Raw genomic sequence first — 18,909 nt, 5'->3', positions numbered from 1 at the left:
GACAGCAGTTTGTTTTGCCTCTTCCAAGAAGACATCATACAGGAATACTTCTACTTAACCAATATCTTACTTCCGCAGGGAATCTAGCAGTTTATTCCAAACACTTAAATCTAAACCAGGAGTAGTTCTGTTGTGTCGAGTTTGTCTAGGACACAGGTGAGTCGATCTAGCTATTTATCATTCTTGCTCTACCAAATACTCGCTATGTTGAAATTATCCTATTAGTCTGGTAACTGTACATTGTATAACCATGTGGAAATTAAGTATTTTGTTTACGTAAACCTTGCGTAAAAGTTATGCGTAATTTGTTTATTGATTTCCAGGACGGCTTTCAATATAATCCTTATATATTTTTGTATTCTACATCTAAGGATGAAGACCTCAACAGGATTTGCCTCGGCTATGGTGTTGGGACTACTATTCTGTCCGCTGAGGAGCGTAGTCGTAGGTGGCTTCCAGGGCGCCTTTCCACACCCATACAAATACATCTCCAGCCCCAACGAGTCGGAGCGCTCACCGCAGCAGCCACCACAGAACGGATTTGTCTCCCGCCAAATGGGGCCAGTAACGGCCGCGGACGAGGTTCTGGAATCCAGCCAAGAAGCCCTACACGTCACGGAGCGCCGGTACCTCAAACTGGACTGGTGCAAGACGCAGCCGCTGAAACAGGCGATTCACGAAGAAGGATGCCTCAGCCGCACTATAATCAATCGCTTCTGTTACGGGCAGTGTAACTCCTTCTACATCCCCCGACACATCTACCAAGATGACGGGGCTTTCCAATCGTGTTCCACCTGTAAGCCGAAAACATTCACTACCGTCACCTACACCCTCATCTGTCCTGGCCAGTCACCCAGCACCCAGAAGAAACGCGTCCAGCGCGTAAAGACGTGCCACTGCGCTTCCATTGACCTGGATTAGTTAAAGCCATATGGGATGACACATTTCGTATAGTCTCTGTTGGTTTGCTTTCCACGGGAAGAATTAAAAAGAATAGAGGGACCGACCAATGCGTAAAATCAAACGTGCTTCCCCATTGCAAAAACCGAATATGCAGGAGGGAAATGTCCAATCTTAATCCTAAAAGAGGAGATCAAAACACAACGGATGGAACTCTTCACAACCATGCCAAAACGCTAAACTGGCAGCTATGCCACCCCCAACAGACCCCCAAGTGTAATGAGTGGGCCTATAATGACTGATTTGGCATAACTGACTGGTTTAGCACATTGTAAATGGCTTATAGTTTTGTGCTTACTTCTTTTTGAATATTTCTGGCTTGTGCATAATACAAATAACACGATCACTGTGGAGACCAGAAGGTTTGCGCATGTATGGCATTTAAATAAGGAGAAAAAGCCACACAATGTGTTCAATTTGACATGGACTCTTTTTGTTAACCGTTATGAGCCAAAGTGGAGAGAATAGGTATCGTTTCCTTTAAAAAAAAAAAAAAAAAAAATATCTTTATTGAAGTCTTTCATATTTTACAATCATAAATAGTTCACATAAATACAATTAAACTTTCATATCAATACATTTGAGTTCATCATTACATGACATGATTTACAGAGTTAATAGTGTCTGTGGACATGTTTGGAGTCCATCTTATTTCTTCTTTTTAGTTCTGTGTTGATTTGTAAAAAATAAAAAATAATGTTTGAAAAAAAAGTTGTTTTATAGTCACAGTGCATCATGTCTTCTAAATGTTACTCTAAGTATCATTCTTGGTGGACATGCTCACTTCAGGAGCGCTTGAGGAGTTTAGTGTCAATGAATGTTGGCAATTCATTTTAAACCTGCACTGTTAGAAGTCACTTAATGTTCATGCTATTGTATTATTTATGTACAGTATATAAAGTGGTTGGTGAATAAACTTATTTGTATACCTTGTTGAACTGTTTTGGGTTGTTGGGAAGTTATAATAACAGAAACCGATGGCAAGATATATAGATGATTTATATTTACATTAATATTATGATTGACAGTGGAAATGTAAGGTGAAAAACATTATACATTTCTTATAAAACACAGAAAGAAAACTTCTGATATTGAATATCAGAAAACAAACAAACTGATAGACAAATGCATTTCAAATCTACATGAGAAAAAGTTTACCATACAATCTAGATACATTGTCTTATTAATTCTACCAGTTATTAATCAGTTATTGTATTGAAATTATTATTACAAAATGTTTAACATGAAAGTGCTTAGGATGAGGTGGAGAATCCACCACCTTTTAAATGTATATACATTATTCCCTATACATTTTTTTAACAAGAAAATATTCATCATCATCCTATTGCCAGTATCCTGTTGGTCAGTGAATCCATCTGCAACTTTGTGACCTCTGAACCATAGTATGAGTGGTTTCCTCTAGTGTCCAGTGGGGGAAGGTTCAGAGGCAGTGCTCCAGGCTTGGTCCATAAAGAGGGTGGGCAGGAACAGAGACTGGTATGATCCTGATCACCCTGTGTGGGTGGCTAAGGGGCGGGAGAAGGTGGGAGAAGTCCCCACTTACCTCACAAATCAACTCATCAGTTTTCTCATTAATGTCTTATCTGTCCTGTTCTGTCTCTCAGCTTGTGGCCACCATGTTTGCTTCCTTCTGGCGCAGTCTCTCTTTCTGTCAGGGCAGAGGAAAGGGGTTAGTTCTTTCCATTAGGGACAGTAAGCAAACAGTGTCCACATACCACATACTTTACTATACTGGCTTTTGAGGCCAAGTAAGGAAGTAAGTAAGCCTTGTCCGAGCCAGAACGGCCCGTAGGGCTGGAGCTTATCAGAGTTAGCCATGTCCCAGCCTGAACGGCCCGTAGGGCAGGAGCTTATCAGAGTTAGCCATGTCCCAGCCAGAACGGCCCATAGGGCAGGAGCCTATCAGAGTTCGCCATGTCCCAGCCAGAACGGCCCATAGGGCAGGAGCTTATCAAAGTTAGCCATGTTCCAGCCAGAACGGCCCATAGGGCAGGAGCTTATCAGAGTTAGCCATGTCCCAGCCAGAACGGCCCATAGGGCAGGAGCCTATCAGAGTTCGCCATGTCCCAGCCAGAACGGCCCATAGGGCAGGAGCCTATCACACTTTTGAGGCCCAGTGGAATAATTATTATGAGTGGAACAGTAATTCAATAATTGAATCAAAGCCAGGTTCTGGGATAGGTCAAAAAATATCCTATTTCCTGTTAACACTGTTTTGTTGAGCCTGAATCCAAACCTAGAAAATCATATTTCCTGTAAACACTGCTTTGTTGAGCCTGAATCCAAACCTAAAGATCCTATTTCCTGTAAACACTGCTTTGTTGAGCCTGAATCAAACCGAAATATCCTATTTCCTGTAAACACTGCTTTGTTGAGCCTGAATCCAAACCTAGAATATCCTATTTCCTGTAAACACTGCTTTGTTGAGCCTGAATCCAAACCTATAAGATCCTATTTCCTGTAAACACTGCTTTGTTGAGCCTGAATCTAAACCTGAAGATCCTATTTCCTGTAAACACTGCTTTGTTGAGCCTGAATCCAAACCTAGAAGATGGATGATGATGGTTAGCATGTTTGATGATTGATTATGATCCTATCTATCTTATTGTGCAGTGCAGTGGTACTGTTGCTCTGACCCATAGAATCAACCCAATAACTGTATTGTATAACTCTCTCTCTCTCTCTCTCTCTCTCTCTCTCTCTCTCTCTCTCTCTCTCTCTCTCTCTCTCTCTCTCTCTCTCTCTCTCTCTCTCTCTCTCTCTCTCTCTCTCTCTCTCTCTCTCTCTCTCTCTCTCTCTCTCTCTCTCTCTCTCTCTCTCTCCCTCCTCTCTCTCTCTCTCTCTCTCTCTCTCTCTCTCTCTCTCTCTCTCTCTTCTATATATATATATATATATATAGTGGGAAAAAAAGTATTTAGTCAGCCACCAATTGTGCAAGTTCTCCCACTTAAAAAGATGAGAGAGGCCTGTAATTTTCATCATAGGTACACGTCAACTATGACAGACAAATTGAGGAAAAAAAATCAAGAAAATCACATTGTAGGATTTTTTATTAATTTATTAGCAAATTATGGTGGAAAATAAGTATTTGGTCACCTACAAACAAGCAAGATTTCTGGCTCTCACAGACCTGTAACTTCTTCTTTAAGAGGCTCCTCTGTCCTCCACTCATTACCTGTATTAATGGCACCTGTTTGAACTTGTTATCAGTATAAAAGACACCTGTCCACAACCTCAAACAGTCACACTCCAAACTCCACTATGGCCAAGACCAAAGAGCTGTCAAAGGACACCAGAAACAAAATTGTAGACCTGCACCAGGTTGGGAAGACTGAATCTGCAATATGTAAGCAGCTTGGTTTGAAGAAATCAACTGTGGGAGCAACTATTAGGAAATGGAAGACATACAAGACCACTGATAATCTCCCTCGATCTGGGGCTCCACGCAAGATCTCACCCCGTGGGGTCAAAATGATCACAAGAACGGTGAGCAAAAATCCCACAACCACACGGGGGGAACTAGTGAATGACCTGCAGAGAGCTTGGACCAAAGTAACAAAGCCTACCATCAGTAACACACTACGCCGCCAGGGACTCAAATCCTGCAGTGGCAGACGTGTCCCCCCTGCTTAAGCCAGTACATGTCCAGGCCCGTCTGAAGTTTGCTAGAGTGCATTTGGATGATCCAGAAGAGGATTGGGAGAATGTCATATGGTCAGATGAAACCAAAATAGAACTTTTGGTAAAAACTCAACTCGTCGTGTTTGGAGGACAAAGAATGCTGAGTTGCATCCAAAGAACATCATACCTACTGTGAAGCATGGGGGTGGAAACATCATGCTTTGGGGCTGTTTTTCTGCAAAGGGACCAGGACGACTGATCCGTGTAAAGGAAAGAATTAATGGGTTCATGTATCGTGAGATTTTGAGTCAAAACCTCCTTCCATCAGCAAGGGCATTGAAGATGAAACGTGGCTGGGTCTTTCAGCATGACAATGATCCCAAACACACCGCCCGGGCAACGAAGGAGTGGCTTCGTAAGAAGCATTTCAAGGTCCTGGAGTGGCCTAGCCATTCTCCAGATCTCAACCCCATAGAAAATCTTTGGAGGGAGTTGAAAGTCCGTGTTGCCCAGCGACAGCCCCAAAACATCACTGCTCTAGAGGAGATCTGCATGGAGGAATGGGCCAAAATACCAGCAACAGTGTGTGAAAACCTTGTGAAGACTTACAGAAAACGTTTGACCTGTGTCATTACCAACAAAGGGTATATAACAAAGTATTGAGAAACTTTTGTTATTGACCAAATACTTATTTTCCACCATAATTAGCAAATAAATTCATAAAAAATCCTACAATGTGATTTTCTGGATTTTTTTTCTCATTTTGTCTGTCATAGTTGACGTGTACCTATGATGAAAATTACAGGCCTTTCTCATCTTTTTAAGTGGAAGAACTTGCACAATTGGTGGCTGACTAAATACTTTTTTTCCCCACTGTATATATATATATTTATTTATATATACAACAACTGATTGGCTCAAACGAAGGAAAGAAATTCCACAAATTAACTTTTAAGAAGGCACACCTTTTAATTGATATGCATTCCAGGTGACTACCTCATGAAGCTGGTTGAGAGAATGTCAAGAGTGTGCAAAGCTGTCATCAAGGCAAAGGGTGGCTACTTTGAAGAATCTCAAATAGAAAATATATTTTGATTTGTTTAACACTTTTTTGGTTACTACATGATTCCATATGTGTTATTTCATAGTTTTGATGTATTCACTATTATTCTACGATGTAGAAAATAGTTTAAAAAAAAGAAAATCCCTTGAATGAGTAGGTGTGTCCAAACGTTTGACTGGTAGTGTCTCTCTCTATATCTATATCTCTATATCTCTATACCTATATATCTCTCAGTATTATATGCCTCTATATTCTCACCAGACTGTTAGGGTTGATCTTCCTGGTCTCCACCTTCTTGTCTGCTGTAATCTTCTTCACCGACAGCTGGGCCTCTTTCAGTCTGGGAGAAACAGGAGGATGGAAAAAAGCAGGTTCACATCAGTCTCATAGTGCCTTTAAGATCATCATGAATAACATTACATGGACAGTGGGACCAATCAATCATGTATGAATGGCGCCGGAGAAGATGGCTGCCGTTTTACAGCCCTCTAACCAATTGTACTATTACGTGTGTTTTTCCGCGTTATTTGTAATTTATTCTGTACATAATGTTTCTGCCATCGTCTTTTATAACCAAAAATAGCTTCTGGATATCAGGACAGCGTGTCACGCCCTGGCTCTGGGGACGCTTGTATGTTGAGCCAGGGTGTGAGTGTTCTTTGTTTATTCTAGTTCATGTATATCTATGTTGGCCAGAGTGGTTCTCAATCAGAGGCAACGAGTGTCAGCTGTTGCTGGTTGTCTCTGATTGGGAACCATATTTAGACAGGCTGTTTTCCCACAGTGTTTGTGGGATCTTGTTCCTGTGTAGGTTTGTGTTTTGCACCTTTGGACGTCACGTATCGATTTGTTGTTTTGTTCGTGTAATCATTTAATAAATAAGTATGTTCACCTTCCACGCTGCGCCTTGGTCCTCCTCCTTCAGCGAACGTGACAGAAGATCCTACCTAGACTGGACCAAGCAGCATGTACAGGAGCCAACGCCAGAGGTATCGCTAAAGGACATCAACCTCGACTGGGTCAAGCCGCGGGAGGAGGAGAGGCTGGACTTGGAAGCAGAGGAGCGAAAGTCTGGCGAGAGCTATGGAGGCCTGGCCCACGGGGTGGAGAGACCCCCAGAAATTTTTTAGGGGGGGGCTCACGCCGTGGACGACGGGGCAGCAGGAGGCCGCGATAGAGCGGTCCAGCGGGTTTGCAGTGGAGGCCGCCAGGTTAAGGGGGCCACTGGTCACAGAGGGGAGGGAAAGTGTAGAGGCACGGCGAGAGGTACTGGGGTGTGTTACCAGTCCGGTCCGGCCCGTTCCTGATCCCCGCGTATGGCCAGTGGTGTGTGTCCCCAGTACGGTCCGGCCTGTTCCTGTTCCTCGCATCGAGCCTGTGATGCGCGTCGTCAGCCCGGCTCGGCCTGTTCCTGCTCCACGCACCAAGCCTATGGTGCGCATCGTCAGCCCGGTTCGGCCCATTCCTGCTCCCCGCACCAAGCCAGTGGTGCGCGTCGTCAGCCCGGTTCGGCCCATTCCTGCTCCCCGCACCAAGCCAGTGGTGCGCGTCGTCAGCCCGGCCCGGCCCGTTCCTGCTCCCCGCACCAAGTCGGTGGTGCGCGTCGCCAGCCCGGTCCGGCCTGTTCCTGCTCCCCACACCAAACCAGTGGTGTGCGTCGTCAGTCCAGCACAGCCCGTGTCTGTTCCACCGGTGCCTGGTCCGGCACCGGTCAGATGCTCCACGCCGGAGCTAGAGCAATCCGCTCCACCGGTGTTCAGTCCAGCTCCGGCCAGCAGGGCCAGACCGGACCAGGGGTACTTTGGAGGGGTTAGAGAGGGAGTGGGAATCATGCCCGGAGCCGGATCCGCCGCCAAGGCGGAGTGCCCACCCGGTCCCTCCCCTGTGGTATTTGGTTGGCGCGGTCGGAGTCCGCGCCTTTGGGGGGGGGTACTGTCACGCCCTGGCTCTGGGGACGCTTGTATGTTGAGCCAGGGTGTGAGTGTTCTTTGTTTATTCTAGTTCATGTATATCTATGTTGGCCAGAGTGGTTCTCAATCAGAGGCAACGAGTGTCAGCTGTTGCTGGTTGTCTCTGATTGGGAACCATATTTAGACAGGCTGTTTTCCCACAGTGTTTGTGGGATCTTGTTCCTGTGTAGGTTTGTGTTTCGCACCTTTGGACGTCACGTATCGATTTGTTGTTTTGTTCGTGTAATCATTTAATAAATAAGTATGTTCACCTTCCACGCTGCGCCTTGGTCCTCCTCCTTCAGTGAACGTGACACAGCGATTACTCACCTCGTATTGGACAAAGATCTTTTCTTCAACAAGTCGTACGCGAAGGATATCCTACAGACACCCGACAAAGCCCAAATCCCCGTCATTCGCATGAGAAAGAGACGGAGATATCGTGGACGTAGGTCGGGGTGCCTTGTAAGGATCCAACGGCGAGCGAGTAAACTGCCTCTTCCATCAATCCCATTAGCCAATGTTCAATCATTTGAGAATAAATTGGATGACCTAAGATTACGGTTATCCTACCAACGGGACATTAAAAACTGTAATATCTTATGTTTCACCGAGTCGTGGCTGAACGACGACATGGACAACATACAGCTAGCGGGCTATAAGCTACATCGGCAGGATAGAACGGCTGACTCCGGTAAGACAAGGGGTGACGGACTGTGTATATTTGTAAACAACAACTGGTGCACAAAATCAAATACTAAGGAAGTCTCAAGGTTTTGCTCGCCTGAGGTAGAGTATCTTATGATAAGCTGTAGACCACACTATTAACCAAGAGAGTTTTCATCTATATTTTTCATAGCTGTCTATTTACCACCACAAACCAATGCTGGCATTAAGATTGCACTGAATGAGCTGCATAAGGCCATAAGTGAACAGGAAAACGCTCATCCAGAGGCAGCGCTCCTAGTGGCCGGGGACTTTAATGCAGGGAAACTTAAATCCGTTCTACCTAATTTCTACCAGCATGTTAAATGTGCAACCAGAGGGAAAAAAACTCTAGACCACCTTTACTCCACACACAGAGACGCATACAAAGCTCTCCCTCGCCCTCCATTTGGCAAATCTGACCATAACTCTATCCTCCTGATTCCTGCTTATAAGCAAAAACTAAAGCAGGAAGCACCAGTGACGATGTTAATAAAAAAGTGGTCATTTGACGCAGATGCTAAGCTACAGGACTGTTTTGCTAGCACAGACTGGAACATGTTCCGGGATTCTTCAGATAGCATTGAGGAGTACACCACATCAGTCACTGGCTTCATCAATAAGTGCATCGATGATGTCGTCCCCACAGTGACCGTACGTACATATCCCAACCAGAAGCCATGGATTACAGGCAACATCCGCACTGAGCTAAAGGGTAGAGCTGCCGCTTTCAAGGAGCGGGAATCTAACCCGGACGCTTATAAGAAATCCCGCTATGCCCTCTGACGAACCATCAAACAGGCAAAGAGTCAATACAGGACTAAGATTGAATCGTACTACACCGGCTCTGATGCTCGTCGGATGTGGCAGGGCTTGAAAACGATTACAGACTACAAAGGGAAACACAGTGCGAGCTGCCCAGTGACACAAGACTTCCAGATGAGCTAAACCACTTCTATGCTCGCTTCGAGGCAAGCAACACTGAAGCATGCATGAGAGCACCAGCTGTTCCGGATGACTATGTGATCACGCTCTCCGTAGCCAATGTGAGTAAGACTTTTAAGCAGGTCAACATTCACAAGGCCGCAGGGCCAGACGGATTACCTTGACGTGTACTGTGAGCATGTGCTGACCAACTGGCAAGTGTCTTCACTGACATGTTCAACATGTCCCTGACTGAGTCTGTAATACCAACATGTTTCAAGCAGACCACCATAGTCTCTGTGCCCAAGGACACTAAGATAACCTGCCTAAATGACTACCGACCCGTAGCACTGACGTCTGTAGCCATGAAGTGCTTTGAAAGGCTGGTCATGGCTCACATCAACACCATTATCCCAGAAACCCTAGACCCACTCCAATTTGCATACCGCCCCAACAGATCCACAGATGATGCAATCTCTATTGCACTCCACACTGCCCTTTCCCACCTGGACAAGAGGAACACCTACGTGAGAATGCTATTCATTGACTACAGCTCAGCATTCAACACCATAGTGCCCTCAAAGCTCATCACTAAGCTAAGGATCCTGGGACTAAACACCTCCCTCTGCAACTGAATCCTGGACTTCCTGACGGGCCGCCCCCAGGTGGTAAGGGTAAGTAACAACACATCTGCCACACTGATCCTCAACACGGGGGCCCCTCAGGGGTGCGTGCTCAGTCCCCTCCTATACTCCCTGTTCACCCATGACTTCATGGCCAGGCACGACTCCAAGACCATCATTAAGTTTGCTGACGACACAACAGTGGTAGGCCTGATCACCGACAACGATGAGACAGCCTATAGGGAGGAGGTCAGAGACCTGGCCGTGTGGTGCCAGGATAACAACCTCTCCCTCAACGTGACCAAGACAAAGGAGATGATTGTGGACTATAGGAAAAAAAACAGGACTGAGCACGCCCATTCTCATCGACGGGGCTGTAGTGGAACAGGTTGAGAGCTTCAAGTTCCTTGGTGTCCACATCACCAACGAACTATCATGGTCCAAACACACCAAGACAGTCGTGAAGAGGGCACAACAAAGCCTATTCCCCCTCAGGAGACTGAAAAGATTTGGCATGGGTCCTCAGATCCTCAAAAAATTCTACAGCTGCACCATCGAGAGCATCCTGACTGGTTGCATCACCGCCTGGTATGGCAACTGCTCGGCCTCCGACCGCAAGGCAGTACAGAGGGTAGTGCATACGGCCCAGTACATTACTGGGGCCAAGCTTCCTGCCATCCAGGACCTCTATACCAGGCGGTGTCAGAGGAAGGCCCTCAAAATTGTCAAAGACTCCAGCCACCCTAGTCATAGACTGTTCTCTCTGCTACCGCACGGCAAGCGGTACCGGAGTGCCAAGTCTAGGTCCAAAATACTTCTCAACAGCTTCTACCCCAAAGCCATAAGACTCCTGTACAGCTAATCATGGCTACCCAGACTATTTGCACTGCATCAACTAGCCGGTTTCCCCGCACATTGACTCTGCACCGGTACCCCCCTGTATATATAGCCTCCCTACTGTTATTTTATTTTACTTCTGCTCTTTTTTTCTCAACACTTTTTTGTTGTTAAATAAATGCACTGTTGGTTAAGGGCTGTAAGTAAGCATTTCACTGTAATGTCTGCACCTGTTGTATTCGGCGCATGTGGCCAATAAAATTTGATTTGATTTGATCATAGATCAGCTCCCCTACTCTGAAACACTTAATGCATACGGCCCCAAAAGACAAGCTCACATTAGTCTCAGACCCAGTTATACAGGAGATTACGCTTTGTTCAGACAGACAGACTACATACTAGATAATACAGGGTCACAGTGCCTTGCTAAAGTATTCATCCCCCTTGGCGTTTTTCCTATTTTGTTGCATTACAACCTGTAATTTAAATTGATATTTATTTGGATTTCATGCAAAGGACATACACAAAATAGTCAAAATTGGTTTCAAAAAAATTAATAACGGAAAAGTGGTGCGTGCATATGTATTCACCCCCTTTGCTATGAAGCCCCTAAATAAGATCTGGTGCAATCAATTACCTTCAGAAGTCACATAATTTGTTAAATAAAGTCCACCTGTGTGCAATCTAAGTGTCACATGATCTGTCACATGATCTCAGTATATATACACCTGCTCTGAAAGGCCCCAGAGTCTGCAACACCACTAAGCAAGGGGCACCACCAAGCAAGCGGCACCATGAAGACCAAGGAGCTCTCCAAACATGTCAGGGACAAAGTTGTGGAGAAGTACAGATCAGGGTTGGGTTATAAAAAAATATCTGAAACTTTGAACATCCCACGGAGCATCATTAAATCCATTATAAAAAAATTGAAAGAATATGGCACCACAACAAACCTGCCAAGAGAGGGCCGCCTACCAAAACTCACGGACCAGGCAAGGAGGACATTAATCAGAGAGGCAACAAAGAGACCAAAGATAACCCTGAAGGAGCTGCAAAGCTCCACAGCGGAGATTGGAGTATCTGTCCATAGGACCACTTTAAGCGATACACTCCACAGAGCTGGGCTTTACGTAGAGTGGCCAGAAAAAAGACATTGCTTCAAGAAAAACATAACCAAACGCGTTTGGTGTTCGCCAAAAGCCATGTGGGAGACTCCCCAAACATATGGAAGAAGGTACTCTGGTCAGATGAGACTAAAATGTAGCTTTTTGGCCATCAAGGGAAACGCTATGTCTGGCGCAAACCCAACACCTCTCATCACCCCGAGAACACCATCCCCACAGTGAAGCATGGTGGTGGCAGCATCATGCTGTGGGGATGTTTTTCATCGGCGGGGACTGGGAAACTGGTCAGAATTGAAGGAATGATGGATGGCGCTAAATACAGGGAAATTCTTGAGGGAAACCTGTTTCAGTCTTCCAGAGATTTGAGACTGGGACGGAGGTTCACCTTCCAGCAGGACAATGACCCTAAGCATACTGCTAAAGCAACACTTGAGTGGTTTAAGGGGAAACATTTAAATGTCTTGGAATGGCCTAGTCAAAGCCCAGACCTCAATCCAATTGAGAATCAGTGGTATGACTTAAAGATTGCTGTACACCAGCGGAACCCTTCCAACTTTTTTGTCTTATTTCTTGTTTGCTTCACAATAAAAAATATTTTGCATCTTCAAAGTGGTAGGCATGTTGTGTAAATCAAATGATACAAACCCCCCAAAAATATATTTTAATTCCAGGTTGTAAGGCAACAAAATAGGAAAATGCCAAGGGCGGTGAATACTTTTGCAAGCCACTGTAGATATAAGAACAGTGTTTCTCAACCCTCAGTCAGTCCGTGGACCAGCAGCGTCTTTCCGTGAGATGTACATGTAGCTGATCCCAGATGTGGGATGTCACATTCTTAAAGAGTTATCTTTCTGATTTAGTCAGTTCTTAGGGGGATATAGTTTTATAAGCAAAATAATTTATAGCCAAGTCAAAATAATGTACGTGGTATGCCACTTAGCACATGTTTTTATCCTTACAGTGAACATTTTTAGTAGGTATAAGTGATCCCTGTGGGAATTGAACTTTTCTAGTCTAGGACCTACAGGTGAACAGTAATTAATTGTGATTGTAGGCATAACTGACCAAAGTTCGAATCCCGGGTGTTCTGCAAGCCACAAGACTGAGTTAGCCCTCTAAGCTAAAGCCTAGGCATTAGCTTGGGGAGCTAAAGTTAGTCATCAGGTCTCAGGCAAGGTTACTCATCACATAAGCGTGGTTCTGAACTAGCCCTTTAACACAGACACACAAACATACACTCACACTCACACTCTCTCTCTCCATCTCTCTCCATCTCTCTCTCCATCTCTCTCTCTCTCTCCATCTCTCTCCATCTCTGTCTCTCTCTCTCTCTCTCTCTCTCTCTCTCTCTCTCTCTCTCTCTCTCTCTCTCTCTCTCTCTCTCTCTCTCTCTCTCTCTCTCTCTCTCCCATCTCTCTCTCTGTGTCTCTCCCTCTCTCTCCATCTCTCTCTCTATCCACACACCTTTCTTTGGAGATATTCTTGTTCTCTCTCTTCCACCTGGTCTTGAAGTCGGTACAGAACTCAAACCACAGCATGAAGAAGTGACCTGTCGCCACTTCGGTCTCTCCTGTCTTGGGCTTCAGCCCTAAGAACGTCACCAGCTCATGGAAGCTGAGGAGGAATGGACAGAGACGGGGAAGATGGTGTTAGAACTTAAGGTCCAGTGAATCTCTTGTATAATCATTGAATTACTTTAGAGAGCCTTGTGGAACTCTTCAATGAAACCTACATTGTTATACATACTACAAAAGAGGGGAAGTAGAAAGAGAGAGGTGTGTTTTCAAACCTTTTTTGTGCAAACATCAACTGGGCATGTACTTCATCTTGTTCATTACGCGCTGCAAATGAAATATACACAATTGTATAACTTTTAAATGGACATTGTCTTCTTTCCTCAAAGTGTATTCTACTGTACATACACCAGCACTGAGAAACCCTTATACTGTATAATGGTCTTGTCAAATGCAAGTCAAATGGAGTCAGAAAACCATTTTCTTTTTAAAAACACAAAGGGGCCGTTCTTGGTGCCACCTACCAATATGGTTATGTCTTGATCATAACACACCTGTCCTTCTGTGTGTTTCTATAATGGTCTATGATTCTATTCTATTTCAGTACCAAGACTTCTAAGACTAGGGCAGAGTCACACACACACACACACACACACACACACACACACACACACACACACACACACACACACACACACACACACACACACACACACACACACACACACACACACACACACACACACACACACATTCTTTCTGAACAGTTTCTCCCACCAAATGTTTCTCCTGTCTGTCTCTCTCCAGAGTCCTAGTACTCAATGCCAAATCTGCCTGATCCCTATCTGTGTGTCTAGCCTCTGAACCCCACCGTAAGCTGTCTATCTCCCCCTCAGACCCTTATCTAGCCCCTAAAAAAGACGGAAGAGATATTCGCCATGGCAACAGGATGTACGCGTCCTCATCTGAGAGATAGAGACAATTGAATAATTATGTTAGGCGCAATGTGAGGAGAGAGAGGGAGAGAAAGAGAGAGAGAGAGAGAGAGGGAGAGAGAGAGATAGAGAGAGGACGGAGGGAGAGAGAGAGAGAGAGATAGGAGGTAGGGAGAGAGAGAGAGAGGAGGGAGGGAGAGAGAGAGAGAGAGAGAGGAGGTAGAGAGAGAGATAGGGAGAGAGAGATAGGAGGTAGGGAGCGAGAGAGAGAGGAGGGAGAGAGAGAGAGAGAGAGAGAGAGAGAGAGAGAGAGAGAGAGAGAGAGAGGAGAAGAGATGGAGAGGGAGAGAGAGGGGGAGAGAGAGAGAGAGAGAGAGAGAGAGAGAGAGAGAGAGAGAGAGAGAGAGAGAGAGAGAGAAAAAGAGAAAGAGAAGATGGTAGGAGGGAGAGAGAGAGAGCAAGCGGGAGGTAGGGAGGGAGAGAGCGAGAGAGAAAGAGAGCGAGAGAGAGAGAGAGAGAAGGGAGCTAGAGAGAGGAGGGAGGAGGGAGAGAGAGAGAGAGAGAGAGAGAGAGAGAGAGAGAGAGAGAGAGAGAGAGAGAGAGGAGAGGAGGGAGGGAGGGAGGGAGGGAGGAGAGAGGGAGGGAGGGAGGGAGGGAGAGAGAGAGAGAGAGAGAGAGAGAGAGAGAGAGAGAGAGAGAGAGAGAGAGAGAGAGAGAGAGAGAGAGGGAAAGAGAAGACGGTAGGAGGGAGAGAGAGAGAGCAAGCGGGAGGTAGGGAGCGAGAGAGAAAGAGAGAGAGAAGGGAGAGAGAGAGAGAGAAAGAGAGAGAGAGCAAGCGGGAGGGAGGGAGGGAGAGAGAGAGAGAGCGAGCGAGAGAGAAAGAGAGAGAGAGATAGAGAGGAGGGAGAGAGAGAGAGAGAGAGAATAGATGGGTAAGGAAAACATGGATATACCCATAGTCAAGGGTTGGAACTGGTGTAGGGAACATAAATGAACATCTTAAAATAACATTATTTGAGGAACAGGACCCAAACCGAAAACTAAAGTTATTTAAACTGTTCCGGAACAGAACCGTTATTTTAAAAGCGTGGGAACCGGTTAATAACGTTCTTTTACATTTTTTCAGTCACACAAAAAGTGCCTATGCAAAGCCCTCACTCTGTCACTCAAACTTATTCCAGCGTCTGCCTGCCTGCTTTAAATCTCTGCCAGTGTGTGTGTGTGTGTGTGTGTGTGTGTGTGTGTGTGTGTGTATGTAGGATACCTGCCTCTCCCCGCTGAAGCATAGGTTACTGTAGCCTACTGACGACGTTACAAGTGTAATTCAGAAATTAGGGAGTGATGTTTAATTAGAGAAGAATGGATTGACTTTTTCAATGCTAGTTAAGGACACTATAGTTATCACGTTTCACAATGGATTTATTAAATACAAAAAGTTAAGACGTGTTTTAAATTCTAGTGCTGCTCTGCACACACAAGCTTTTTCGCTCTGGTCTAATGTTAAACCAACTCGGAAGTTCAAAGACATTCAAAGTTCCTCCATAGAAACCGCTCCTCTGTAGGTATAATTCAGATAATGCATGTCATAACAAGATGTTGAGAGCTTCAAGGCAAGCTTCCTCCCATCCTCTCTCACTCAACATTTCAGTTGCATCTCGCAGCCTACACTGTGACTGGAAGCACAGTGTCTGTGTTTTGTCTTGCATTATGATTAAACCATGCTGTTCAGTAATTTAATGTCGAGCTAAATGTAATATATATATATATACACTGCTCAAAAAAATTAAGGGAACACTAAAATAACACATCCTAGATCTGAATGAATGAAATAATCTTATTAAATACTTTTTTCTTTACATAGTTGAATGTGCTGACAACAAAATCACACAAAAATTATCAATGGAAATCAAATGTATCAACCCATGGAGGTCTGGATTTGGAGTCACCCTCAAAATTAAAGTGGAAAACCACACTACAGGCTGATCCAACTTTGATGTAATGTCCTTAAAACAAGTCAAAATGAGGCTCAGTAGTGTGTGTGGCCTCCATGTGCCTGTATGACCTCCCTACAATGCCTGGGCATGCTCCTGATGAGGTGGCGGATGGTCTCCTGAGGGATCTCCTCCCAGACCTGGACTAAAGCATCCGCCAACTCCTGGACAGTCTGTGGTGCAACATGGCGTTGGTGGATGGAGCGAGACATGATGTCCCAGATGTGCTCAATTGGATTCAGGTCTGGGGAACGGGCAGGCCAGTCCATAGCATCAATGCCTTCCTCTTGCAGGAACTGCTGACACACTCCAGCCACATGAGGTCTAGCATTGTCTTGCATTAGGAGGAATCCAGGGTCAACCGCACCAGCATATGGTCTCACAAGGAGTCTGAGGATCTCATCTCGGTACCTAATGGTAGTCAGGCTACCTCTGGCGAGCACATGGAGGGCTGTGCGGCCCCACAAACAAATGCCACCCCACACCATGACTGACCCACCGCCAAACCGGTCATGCTGGAGGATGTTGCAGGCAGCAGAGCGTTCTCCACGGCGTCTCCAGACTCTGTAACGTCTGTCACGTGCTCAGTGTGAACCTGCTTTCATCTGTGAAGAGCACAGGGCGCCAGTGGCGAATTTGCTAATCTTGGTGTTCTCTGGCAAATGCCAAACGTCCTGCACGGTGTTGGGCTGTAAGCACAACCCCCACCTGTGGACGTCGGGCCCTCATACCACCCTCATGGAGTCTGTTTCTGACCGTTTGAGCAGACACATGCACATCTGTGGCCTGCTGGAGGTCATTTTGCAGGGCTCTGGCAGTGCTCCTCCTGCTCCTCCTTGCACAAAGGCGGAGGTAGCGGTCCTGCTGCTGGGTTGTTGCCCTCCTACGGCCTCCTCCACATCTCCTGATGTACTGGCCTGTCTCCTGGTAGCGCCTCAATGCTCTGGACACTACGCTGACAGACACAGCAAACCTTCTTGCCACAGCTCGCATTGATGTGCCATCCTGGATGAGCTGCACTACCTGAGCCAATTGTGTGGGTTGTAGACTCCGTTTCATGCTACCACTAGAGTGAAAGCACTGCCAGCATTCAAAAGTGACCAAAACATCAGCCAGGAAGCATAGGAACTGAGAAGTGGTCTGTGGTCACCACCTGCAGAACCAGTGCTTTATTGGGGGTGTCTTGCTAATTGCCTATAATTTCCACCTGTTGTCTATTCCATTTGCACAACAGCATGTGAAATGTATTGTCAATCAGTGTTGCTTCCTAAGTGGACAGTTTGATTTCACAGAAGTGTGATTGACTTGGAGTTACATTGTGTTGTTTAAGTGTTCCCTTTATTTTTTTGAGCAGTGTATATATATATTTCAGAGGTTTAAAAAGGAACAGAAGGCCTCCAGAGTGAGGCACTGCATCACAGTGCTAGAGGCGTTACTACAGACCCGGATTCCTTCCCGGGCTGTGCCACAACCGGCCGTGGCCGGGAGTCCCATTGGACGGCGCACAATTGGCCCAGCGTCGTCCAGGTTTACTTGGCTCATCGCGCCCTAGCGACTCCTTGTGGCGGCCCGGGTGCCTTCAGGCTGACCCCGGTCTCCAGTTGAACGGTGTTTCCTCCGACACATTGGTGCGGCTGGCTTCCGGGTTAAACTGGCGGGTGTTAAGGAGCGCGGTTAGGCATCTCACGTTTCGGAGGACGCATGACCCCACCTTCGCCTCTCCCGAGCCCGCTGGGGAGTTGCAGCGATGAGACAAGTTCGAAATTGGGGAGAAAAAAGGGGGTAAGAAAATGTATTTACAAAAATGGAACTGAAAGGAAAGATATGAAGAGCTACTTCTTGTTGTTGTTTGAACTGGTTCAGAACTTTATTTGGCTGGTCGGAACAGTGGAACAGAACAAAAACAATAATGGTTCGGTTCTGAACAAAACGATTGGAACATCATTTCAGTTCCAACCCCTGGTTGAGATGTTGGCTTTTTAGGAGCACCTTGTACATGAGGGCATACTGTTTACAAAGCTATTTTGACGTCTCTGTTGTGTAACTATACTACTGGGGACTACTGTTGTTGTGTCACCATACTACTAACTACTGTTGTTGTGTCACCATACTACTAACTACTGTTGTTGTGTCACTATACTACTAACGGCAGGTAGCTTAGTGGTTAAGAGCATTGTGCCAGTAACTGAAAGGTTGCTGGTTCTAATCCCCGAGCCGACTAGGTGAAAAATCTGTCGATGTGCCCTTGAGCAAGGCACTTAACCCTAATTGCTCCTGTAAGTCGCTCTGGATAAGAGTGTCTGCTAAATGACTAAAAATTTTAAAAATGTAAAACAAAACTCCTGTTGTTGTGTCACTATACTACTAACTACTGTTGTTGTGTCACTATACTACTAACTACTGTTGTTGTGTCACTATACTACTAACTATTGTTGTTGTGTCACTATACTACTAACTACTGTTGTTGTGTCACTATACTACTAACTATTGTTGTTGTGTCACTATACTACTAACAACTGTTGTTGTGTCACTATACTACTAACAACTGTTGTTGTGTCACTATACTACTAACTACTGTTGTTGTGTCACTATACTACTAACTACTGTTGTTGTGTCACTATACTACTAACTACTGTTGTTGT

At 45.6% G+C, this 18,909-nt stretch overlaps 2 protein-coding genes across 3 annotated transcripts in view; one reads left to right on the top strand and one right to left on the bottom strand.

Moving 5' to 3' along the window:
• Positions 1–13: 13 nt before the first annotated feature.
• Positions 14–1,888, top strand: LOC121548518 (gremlin-1). Its single transcript, XM_041859975.2, has 2 exons — positions 14–156; positions 372–1,888. Exon 2 carries the CDS (start codon positions 373–375, stop codon positions 919–921), a length of 549 nt encoding a protein of 182 aa, XP_041715909.1. The 5' UTR covers positions 14–156; position 372; the 3' UTR covers positions 922–1,888.
• Positions 1,889–1,977: 89 nt separating this feature from the next.
• The window catches only part of LOC121548517, a 69,733-nt gene continuing 52,801 nt past the window's right edge, over positions 1,978–18,909 (bottom strand). Inside the window, exons 16-19 of one of the 2 annotated variants that reach the window (XM_041859973.2) lie at positions 13,617–13,668; positions 13,292–13,441; positions 5,924–6,005; positions 1,978–2,629 (exon numbers count right to left, since the gene is read on the bottom strand). In XM_041859973.2, the coding sequence (XP_041715907.2) occupies positions 2,582–2,629; positions 5,924–6,005; positions 13,292–13,441; positions 13,617–13,668 (332 nt within the window). In that variant the 3' untranslated portion in view covers positions 1,978–2,581. Of the gene's footprint in view, positions 2,630–5,923; positions 6,006–13,291; positions 13,442–13,616; positions 13,669–18,909 lie in introns of those variants that run through there. The other variant, XM_045215938.1, reaches the window with a different exon arrangement.

The sequence above is a fragment of the Coregonus clupeaformis genome, unplaced genomic scaffold (assembly GCF_020615455.1).
Source record: "Coregonus clupeaformis isolate EN_2021a unplaced genomic scaffold, ASM2061545v1 scaf0561, whole genome shotgun sequence".
NCBI lineage: Eukaryota > Metazoa > Chordata > Actinopteri > Salmoniformes > Salmonidae > Coregonus > Coregonus clupeaformis.
Note: the sequence above shows the minus strand (reverse complement) of the source record. Positions and strands in the feature narration are given on the sequence as shown.